A 10783-nucleotide genomic window follows, 5' to 3' on the forward strand; every position below is an offset into this window, starting at 1 on the left:
TCAAATAGCTTTTCTGGAGCTGGGAGACAAACCAGGAGGCCTTACTGAAGCCACTCCCTGCATCACTCCAACATTAGTGTCTCCAAAAAGGACCCCTAAGAGCCCCACACAACCAAAACCAGCAACCAAAGCAGATACCTTGAGAAGAAGAAAAAGAACAGAATAATCATGCAATAGTGCATGCAGTATGTAGTAGTATTTCCTCAGCCAACACTTCCACATTAGCAATTTTATGGTGTGGGACCTGCTGAGGTAGCATTTAATAGCTTAAAAACCTCACAGTGATAAGCATGTTCTTACTTAAAAGGAAAAAAAAAAAAATCTTTTTATTGCAGTGTCTCAACTGTGGTTATTCCAAAATTGATGCAACAAAATATTCTGTCTTTGAAAGGGTTAGAAACAGTGTCCAGAAATTGAAATTCAAACAGCTCATGAATCTCAAAATCCCTCTGGAAACTAGGAAGCTTGCATAGTCTGCAGGTTAGCCAGTACAGGCAAGAACTGATCTTTGAAAACTCTGACGGCAAGGCTGTTCAGATTAGCAAGCATTGTTTTACTACACTGTCAAGAGAAGATGCGAACCCCCTAAATCTAAAACACAATGTAAAATAGTGCAGATAAGTGTGCCACTCAGAAGATTAATAAAGTATAAACGCTTTGAAAAGCATCTTTATAATGTAGTAAGTTATTCCCAAGAGAAAACCAGTACAACTGCCAAGCCATTTGAGGCGACAAACCTGGGATATGACTCATCTGGATAAACCTACACGGGACAAAAGGAAATACACAGAAAATAACTAGAACCACACAATTCACGTGGTAACATGAAGCTGCAACAAACTTCTCAGTAAGAGACAATCAAATATATCCGTATAGGAATGCACAAAACTAGCACTGCAGAACACAGTTGGAAGAAACTGAGGAAGCCTGAAGAGGAGATTTATTACATACCACATGCAATCAAGTTACATAACTGAAAACTTTATTATGAAGACAGAGACACAATTTCATCTCTTGCCTTACCTCCCCCCAGCACCTCATAGGTTAAAGACCTCAAGACACATCCAAGAGTGGAAATGAGGCTGTGGCAAAGAACAGTTATTCAGCTGAAGTCCCACCCTAGCTTTATGCCACCAACGCCATCAGTGACGCGGTCTCTTACAAGAGACATTTTAAGTCCCTGAATAACTGTCAGTGCAAGTTCCAAATCGTTCTTTTCTTTCTATGAAAAGTACAAGCTAATCAAATTTCACTTGAACTAATGACATTCTGAATGAGGACATTTTTAATTAGAAACACAGGTTTCTTTGCTTCGTGTCTTCACTGATACATGTTCGTTCTCACTATCCTTCATCTGGCTATACTTTGGTGGAGCGTGAATTCATAACATACAGCTATGAACTATACTCAGTAAACACAGTTTAAAAATGCTTAGAGATCAATAAGCATCAGGGTTATTACTGATCTTTTCTCTTGCTAGTTTTTCTGGAAAATCCCTATCAGCTGTAGTGAAAAAACTAAAAGCAGAGAAGTGACAGGGAACAACCACCTTTCCCCTCCCCTTCAATGCTGGCCAGTAAGCGCTTATAGAAATACTGACCCAAGGGGCTCTGCGGTGAGTGTTAGCACAGGGCTAAACATGAACTCTGTCGCTATCGTCGTCTCTCCAATGCCTTAGGAGGCAGTGGTACGCTGCTCCTGCGGCATTGAACACCACGGTATTTTTCCGGAAGCTCTCAGGCAGTTCATGTGAGCATGTATTTATGAAGCGCACATGCATTGCTCTGGTGGATACTACTGCTTAGGAACGTGAGCAAAGCATGACAAAGTTTTACTGATTCTAACTTTATTCTTGCCTTTCAGCTTCTTCAGTCTCACCCCCCCCCAACATGTGAACGCACTTTCTTCTTACATTCTTTTCTTCTTTCTTCCTCCCTTCCTTAGCTTCTTAGGTTCTGCTGTGAAGAATCACTTAGTGCAGCCTGAGCAGAAGACTGCCCAGACTCCCAAACTGATCTCTTGATAAGCTTTTGAATGACACAGGATTCATGAAGTTTGCACTGAAGTTCAGACGTGATACAATATGTGCAGCAGACAAGTTTTCCTCAAAGGAATGGGGGAAAAAAGATCAATCTAAAAGTTTCTAAAAGTTTCTAGTTCCTCACTGTTTTCTTCACTTCCTCAAAAACACTTTTCGTAGGCCGTGCAGGAGGCCACCCAAGGAATAACCGTGCTTGAACTTTCACAGGCAGACCCTCCCAGCAGCAGTGCTGCCACACACCCAGGCAGCGGATCAGACAGCCCAGTAAAAGGGGTTGCTTTGTTGCTCTTCAGACCGGTGAGTTAACGAACAGGGTGCTGTTTTAGGGAGTTTTGAGATTCATGTTAAGGAAGAATTTAAGCAGTTAGCACCACTTAACAACCCTTAATTGACTGAAGCCTATCCATAGATAACTTTTTCTAAATCACAGCGAATGCTACATTGTTATCCTTAGGAACTGTGTGACCGGAGAGTTCAGGAGTTTAATAGAAGAAAAGAAAAGAAGCAACAGAATGTGCAGTGCTGTATCACCTAATGAAAGAGAATCACTAATATTATGGGTTAAGTGCTTGTCCCTACAAAACAAGGAGAACATGCAGGGGAAATTCATGGAATTGCTGCCCATTGAATTGTGCTAAAGTCAGTAATAGTAGCAATCTAACAGAGTACAGAGCAAAAGGTTCAACTGGTTTTCCTGGAATATGGGTAACGATGGCCAGAGTCACAAAATACCACTTACAGTAGCGCTAGTCAAAAGTACCTAAAATGAGGCTTCTAACCCTGTAACTTCTAATCAGCAGTAATAGCTCTTCTTTTTACTTCCAAAGTTACCTAGCCGAAAACCTTTCCAGTCTGCACTGCTATCAAACACTACTTGTACAGCAGAATTTTCCTAATCCCTCCACCTTTACTATGACACAAAATTATGCAATCCACATTGGGTATGTGTATCCAATATGCATTAGCTGTGATTTTCCTGGCTACAAACAACGTTGCTTTCATGGTAAAGGCAGCAGATGCCTGAGCGAAAGCCACACAAGGCCACAAAAACAGGGACAATTCACCATCAATAAACAAAAGGGTCAAGATCACTTATAAAACGTGAGTGCATTTATTCCAACTGCTATTTAATATTTCAAGCACAGTTAGCAAAACTCGAATACTTGCGTAACAAAGTTATTTGCATAATTTATTCAACAGTGTATCAGCACTACTATTTAATCACAGTGCACAAGTGTTTGAATGGTTAATCTGACTATTTCTGCAGCACCCAGCAACATGAGGCAACATTACAAGTTCAAGGTTATGATTTAAGGTTCTGAAGAGTTGGTGATTTGTCCTTTGCCTTAAGTCTTGGAACAATTAAATATGGTTTACCTGCAGCTTCATGTTCTACCACTGAGTAATAGGTAATTTCATAAAATCCCTACTTACTGCTTCTTTTTCAGCCAGACCTTAAATCAATTAATTTGGGGGGAGGGAGGAAGGGGGAGAGGAGAGGAAGGGTAAAGAAGCACTAGCATTTGCATAAAGACTTGCACAGTGAGCAGTTCTACTTCTCCTTTTCTGACAAGCAGTAACAGAAAATGTTCCAGTATTCATGGGATATCTGTGAAAGCTGGTTTCCATGGAGGGACATCTGACTTTCTTTTAAGCAATAAACAACTGTTTATTGCTCTCAGTTTGTGAACATCGAAATGACCTTGCGGAGTAAAAAAGGGCCAACCTTTTTATAAAGGGCAAATGATAATTAGCAAGTCAAATACATTAGGACAGGATGATACAGCTGTCCTAATGGTATTAAGGCAAAAATTACAGTCTAGCACGTTTCACTGCATCTGTTGCAATCCCAGCAGGAAAATGCATTAAATTGCTCCAGGGCTTGCTCTTCTGAATTTGCCTGGTGTTTTGGTTTATACTGCTTACTGTCACATCTCTAACAGACATCTGAAAAACATAAAAGGATTAAATCACAGTTCTTCATAAGTGTCTAATAATTTCAATCTAAATCTATTCCCTTGTAATATCTCTCAGCAAACATTTCCTAGAATATCCATTCTCTCATGATAGAGAGTTTTTCTTAAGGATTTCTTAGAATTTGTGATGTTTTTTGAAGAAAAGGAGAACATGGTTGTGAAGTACAAATTTTCCTCTTTAAAAATTTATGCTTAAATGGGGCTGCTATTTATTTCTTCATGTCATGAGGAAGACAGATACCCTACAGATGCAGAAAAATCTGATTTCCAAAATTACACATCTTCCTATGGATGTTAGGAAAGCCTGGATCTCTTTACAGTCTTAAACTCTTTTCAAACCTTCTTTCCTCCCCCCCCCCAAACTCTAAATATGAGAATGAGCTGATATTTGCTCTTCTACCTCAACATGAGTTACTAGACCTGTGAAAACTATACATACACACACACAGTTAGTTCAAACTATGAACATACGAACTGAATGAAGTTTAGTGAAAAAAATGTTTAGTTCAACTGTAACGTTTGGGGGCTTATACATATTTAACAATCCACTTTAAACGTACATATTTTTTACAGCTAGTACAAATACACTAGTTCAGCACAAATGAGCATACAGATGTTATATCCCTAAGGAGAGAAAACTTCAGTTATACAAAAATGGTTCTATTTCCTGAATAACCTATCAGAGCAAAAAAGTTAAAGCAGTTGCTGCATACTCAGCTGAAGCTGTTTCTTAGTTTGCTATATAGGCTTCATTCAGGAACACAGGGCTTTTTACTTGCATAGCAATGATATCTACATCACAGTGCTTTTCTCTAAGTGAGGTATGAATAATTCTTATTTTACAATGGATAATCCAAGGCACACAAGAAGCAAGGAGATTTAGCATAGAGTATATAGGTCAGTGAGAGCTTCGACGATAGAATTCAGGTCTTCAGTCTGTGGCCTGGCGTCCTACTTACCCCATCACACTGTCTCCCAACTTAAGTTAATAATAGATAATACCATGGATTTACAGACTAATTCTCACAGACACTCCTGTAAGAATAAGCAGGTATCAACCCCATTTTACAGATGAAGAAAACAAAGTCCTAAATTCTTTAGTACTCTATATACCTTGTGCAATCACATTACTACTGTATTCACATTCAATATAAATTCAGATAAAAGATACATAGCATCTGTTAGCATACAGCTCTGAACTACAGAAATCAAAATACTTGGCTAAAGCCAGAGAGTAAGTCTGTAGCATAATGGAACGGAAATGGCGGAATTCTTACGCATAGGATGTGAACTAACCTATATACTTGCATAACCTCAATTGCTTAAAAAGGCAAGGGACACTGGATCAAGAGACAGATTCAAGTAAAACAGCATTAGAAAAAAACCCAAATTTCTATTTGCAGCTTTCTGAGACACGGAAATTTATGCAAGCAATTCCAAAACCAAAATTTTTAGCAATCCATTTCCTTGCATTGGCATATTTCATTCTCTCTTTTTTGTGTTCATGTTACTCAAGAGCATAACAGAGAAGGAGAAAACATTTCTGACATTTGATTCTGAGTTTTGAATACTGCTCTGAGTTAGTTCTTATTCTAACTTTCACTGAGGTGTTTAAGACCAAGGCCAGATCTATGAGCAAAGCAGAAACAAAAAACACAGAAGAATTATGTACAAAAACCGTATGCAAAACCATTAAACTAGTGAAGAACTATATTCCTACCTGAAAAAAAATAATCACGCATATTCCTTTTCCATCTAGGTGGCAAAAGATAAAGGAGGAAAGGTCTAGAAAAGATAAAGCTTAATATCCTTCAGTAACTGAAACTGTGAACACCTATTTTCTCCATCACATTGATAGATGCTTAAAATCCTAAGCAGACTAATCCAACTCCACAGCACTGCAATAGTCTCACAGCCACACACAGTAGTGGCGACAATCGGCCGCATGATGCCAGCCCCAGCATCACAATTAAATGATGGAAACCTCTTCTACGCTGACTCCACTGTCTACAAAAATGAGAGGATTTAAGCATCACTCACCATATTATTTATATACATTTTAAAGAGGCATACTGCCCAAACAGGAAGTGTTTTTCATGAACAGAGGTAAACACACTACTAAGCAATTAAGTAATTCAGCAGTTCATAGTCACTGAAAAGTTATCACAGATAAACCCAGGCTTTACACATGATGCAGGGATAATTAACAAGTACTCAAGTTCAATGAGTTGAACAACACGGCCCATTTGGGCCAAGGCTGTAACATAACCCAGGCCCACTTCACTATTCCAGGCTCCGCAGTCGCAGGGCTTCAGCGCCAGCGGGGCAGGCTCTGCCCCTCGGGGGGGCACTGCCGAGAGGTGCCCCTTCCCACCCGAATTTGAAGCCTCTCTGAACTGAGCAGCAGCCACGCAGCTGTGAGTCTGATGTGGAAACGAACAACAACAGAGATCAACACAGATAAAAATTCAGAGTTCATCAGTTTATCCTATGTGAGAAATAAACATTTGCTTTCACTGTGCCCTGCAGTCTCCAGCGATAGTCTGCAAACTGAAGGCTCCTTACGGCCGAAACAGCGTGCAGAAGTTGCTATGCACCGCACACCGTATGGTGGTAGCTTACAGATGCCTGGGCTCTACCACTGCTTCACTGCATTTGCTTATCTGTCTTCCTTTGCGCTGCACCTGCTCTCAAGACTGCCCTGCTGTTCACATGCCCCCCCCCCCCTTTTTTTTTTTTTTAATTAGCAAAGCCATGCCTACGCAGCCACACCACCTGCAGGTCCTGAAAACACCACATTTTGCATTTTACTTCCCTTTGAAAGGAGGCTCCACTCCTGTCCAGCAACTGCTGACATAAGAACTACAGTCACATGCTTTGTCTTGTGCAACATGCAGGATCTGCTTCTCTCGAGCTTTCAAATAAATCTTTACTCTGCCCTCCGCTACTGCTACCCAGTCGACTTCTGTCATTTTGACTAAAAGTAGTTCAGTTATTTCCCATATGGCAAGGGAAGCCCCCCCTTAGGGCACGCTGCAGGTTGCATTATCTGGAAAGGTTCACTGCAGTAACAGCACACATAAACAGGCAACTTTTAGATGTAGTAACTAACTGTTATCAGGCATCTTCCTGAATCTCTCTCTTGTTCAGAGGCTCTGGCCACTCAAAAATATTTCTTAAAAGTAGCAGTGATAGGGCTGCACAGTAACACCCACCTAAAAGGCTTCAAAAAGAAATATGTAGCATGGAGACCATCTGATTTTCAACTAAAATTATGCTATCTGGGAGATTTTTAATTATTCTGAAGAGTGTAACTTAAATTTTAGCTTCTATCAAGGACTAGCACAGCTTTAGGAGATGTAAGGGCCAGTTAAATTTTTATCCAAATATAACTTTTTGCAAACGCTTGTAAAAATTGAACAGTTTGTAGTATGTGCAAAAGTATGTATCAAGGGCATAAAATATACAAGAAGGAATACTTTTGCTCCTTTTAAATTTTGTTACAATGATTTTTCTGAATACTTCAAATTAAGTACATTTAAGATACACAAACTACCTTGCTGCTTAATAACCAGACTCTGCTGTTCCAGTCCAAAACTCACTCTTTGAACATCACGCTCTTTTAATTGATTTCTACCCTTTCTTTGCTCTTGTAATCCTGTCTTAAAGCAGAGATTCAGGTCATCCCAAATGCTGACATTACCAATGGGTAGAATTGTACAAAATGAATTGCTGAATGCGCCCTAGAAACACCACAATAACAGATCACACTGAAAATCTGGAACTTCTGAAGGCCTTAGGAAATCAGGCTCATGCAACTACTATAAGCACTTAGACCCAGCTATATTACAAGTATATTTGACAAAAATTTTAGACGAAATGTTTCATCAGTAGAGCTTACTGAAGAAAAAAGTTATACTTTAAAAACAAATCTGAGACCTCTTCATGATCAGTTAAATTCTGTCTCATGCTTTCAGATCTGGGCTTATACTATTCTCACTTGAAGCAATGTTCATGCCCATCCAGTTCTGAGGAACCTTCCATGCAAGCTATTGGGGGGGGGGGGGGGGAAGGTGATCTGCACTCTTTTTATGAACATGGAAAAACCTGGAAGGAATAATTTAGAGTAAGATTAGCTTCTCTTTTCCCAGACTAGTTACTTTCCACCATTAAACCCAATTTAAACATCAAAATACCCAAAGTAATTAAGCTATGCTGTGTTTGCCAATTTACAGAGGCACTTGGGAGTAATATCCATGTTAATCGGGAATATTAACTGCCAGACTATATGATTTCCACTTCTCATTACTCAACTTTTATTATTGTTATTTAGAATTTTTTTCAGTTTTGGAAAAAACACTCCCCTCTCCAATCAGAGATTCATCTCTGCTAATATTTGTTCTGGGCTATAATACCCATGTGTTTTTAGGGATGAGACAAACCCTCTCACAATTGCCAGTTACTAAACAGCTCTTATCCACCAGGGAACAAATAAAGATGCAGGACATTGCTTAGCAACACCTCTTGCTACTATGATGATGTTCTGGCAAGTTGTTGGAGTCATCTTCTAGCAGAAGAGAGTTCCTGGAGCACAAGGATCATCAGGGGTAAGAACCACCACCACCTTTCTTGATGGCTAGCTCTGGTCTCCTTACTCTCAGAAGAATTTCCGTACAAATAAAATTCTCACTTCTATTCACAAGAAAGTTAACTGACGCATGAAATCTATTTTGAATCCTTCCTCACTACAGGCTGAGTCTGGTAAGGTGGAAAGTGAATAAAAATGACACACACAGTTTTAATCATGCCAGACCTGCCCACTACAGCAAACTTGCATTGAAATGTACCAGACTCGGGCTGCAGAAAACTTTCTGCACCGGAAAGCAGATGTCTTCTTGAGCTGAGTCCCTTTTATTCTAAAGGTTTTACTACTGACAGTTTTGGACCATGAAAATACAAACAAAAACACTTGGAAGATCTTAAAATACACATACGGAATCATCCAGGGTGTTCTCACTCCATCCAGTGACAGTTTGGAAAGAACGCAGTGAAAGCTATGCCAAGTTCTCTCTCTCAGACTCCATTAAGATTTATTAAATCTACTGGCGTGAAGCAAATACTTAAGCTTTTAGTAAAGATTATCTCTAATTGTTTCATAAAAATAGCTTTACTCAACTCTATGATATCTTGAAAGGCAGACACTGAATTCAGAAAAATAATTTTAAACAACACTGTTTCATCATTAAAAAGGTACCAGATGTTTAAATCTATGAATGCTATTTATTATGCAATGTATAGTTCTGGACTGCTTTTCAATTCTGAACGTTGACTGATAATCCAGTATTTTAATCACTGTTTTAATTTACATAGTAAATTGTGGCATATTCATGATTTGTCAAAATGCATGTACACTTCTAACTTTCAATCTGTTAATAAATCAGGTCTTATTTGGGGATTCACCCATGTGTAAGTCTTACTCCTACACATATCATACACATGCTTTTACTTTCCACTGTAGAATCAATACTATTTAAATACTTCAGAATTTAAATTTAAATTAACACAGCATAATTATAAACCAGTTTAAAATACATGTGGCATGTGAAAACCCCATTCTCTTCTATCAAAACTCAATTCTATACTGCTCTCAACAATTTACAAAGTCATACTTTGTTTAAAAAAAAGAAAAAATATATTAAGTCACCTTTCAAAAGCTGATTCAGGTCCATGGCATCATGCAAAACTTTTCGACTATATCTGCGATCAAACTCGGAATCTAATGAAAAAGATACAGATATAAGATTGGATTTCCCAGCCTGGTAGGTTTTTACAAATTTTGCATTGTACTTAAGTTCTTCAAAATTACCATATAGTTCTTGGCTCACATTTTCCTGTCTTTTTATTTTTAATTTCTTATCGTTTGATGCTGCAAGTTCAAAAGACTGGATAGGACTGATGTCTGGGGTTGACAAAGGTGTTACATCAGTCACTGTGTCTTCAGATTCCTCTAAGTAGTCACCAAGCTTCGGTTTTCCTTCTGCTAATTTCGTTCCTGATCTGAATTTTTGTTTCGGAGACAGAAGAGCCACACTACAAGCATTCCTCTTTGAGGAAGAATGTGATGAATCTGATAAACAGCTATCAGAATCTGTATCAGAACAATCTGTATCTGAGCTTGAGGATGAGGAAGATGAGGATGATGAGGAAGAGGAAGATGAGGAGGAGCTGATATTAGTATATTTTTTGTTAGCTTTTTTCATGCTGTTTGATTGCTTAGCTGACTTTGGTCGAACCCTCTGCTTTTTGCCATCGTCACTACTATCTTCTTCATCCGTATAATAATCCTCTTCGCCTTCTTTAACTATTTTGGGGATTCCAGCAGGAACATTCTCCTGTGTTCCCCTATTTGCTGCAGATGTTGCTCCAGATGTACCTGCATTCTCTGAAACTGGAGAAAGTGACAAAGATGAAGCATCCTCAGGATGGTCTGTCAGATTTTCTAGGGACTGATCCTTCACCAAGTCTTTCTGCTTCTCTTCACATTCCTCCTCAGAACAGTTCTTATCCTTTGAATTAGAAACCAAGTCAGGGTCTGAAAGAACTGCCTTCATATTTCCCTTTTCTATACTTTCACCATTTTCTTCATCTTTCTTTTGCTGTTCCTCAAAATCACTGTCGAAGAAAGCATGATCCACCTCACCATCTGATACATCTTCAAACTGGTCCATCTTGAAATGCAAAGCGTTGCCTGAAACCATCAAAAATT

General features: G+C 39.0%; 1 protein-coding gene across 6 annotated transcripts in view; it reads right to left on the reverse strand.

The window, feature by feature from the left end:
- CFAP97 (cilia and flagella associated protein 97) overlaps nt 1–10783 on the reverse strand; it is a 34457-nt gene that overhangs the window by 13514 nt on the left and 10160 nt on the right. For all 6 annotated transcript variants that reach the window (XM_064511043.1, XM_064511042.1, XM_026105206.2 and 3 more), the window contains exons 2-3: nt 9884–10765; nt 9722–9793 (exon numbers count right to left, since the gene is read on the reverse strand). In XM_064511043.1, the coding sequence (XP_064367113.1) occupies nt 9722–9793; nt 9884–10765 (954 nt within the window). The remainder of the gene's footprint in view (nt 1–9721; nt 9794–9883; nt 10766–10783) is intronic.

This window comes from Dromaius novaehollandiae, chromosome 4, assembly GCF_036370855.1.
Source record: "Dromaius novaehollandiae isolate bDroNov1 chromosome 4, bDroNov1.hap1, whole genome shotgun sequence".
In the NCBI taxonomy this organism is placed as follows: Eukaryota; Metazoa; Chordata; class Aves; order Casuariiformes; family Dromaiidae; genus Dromaius; species Dromaius novaehollandiae.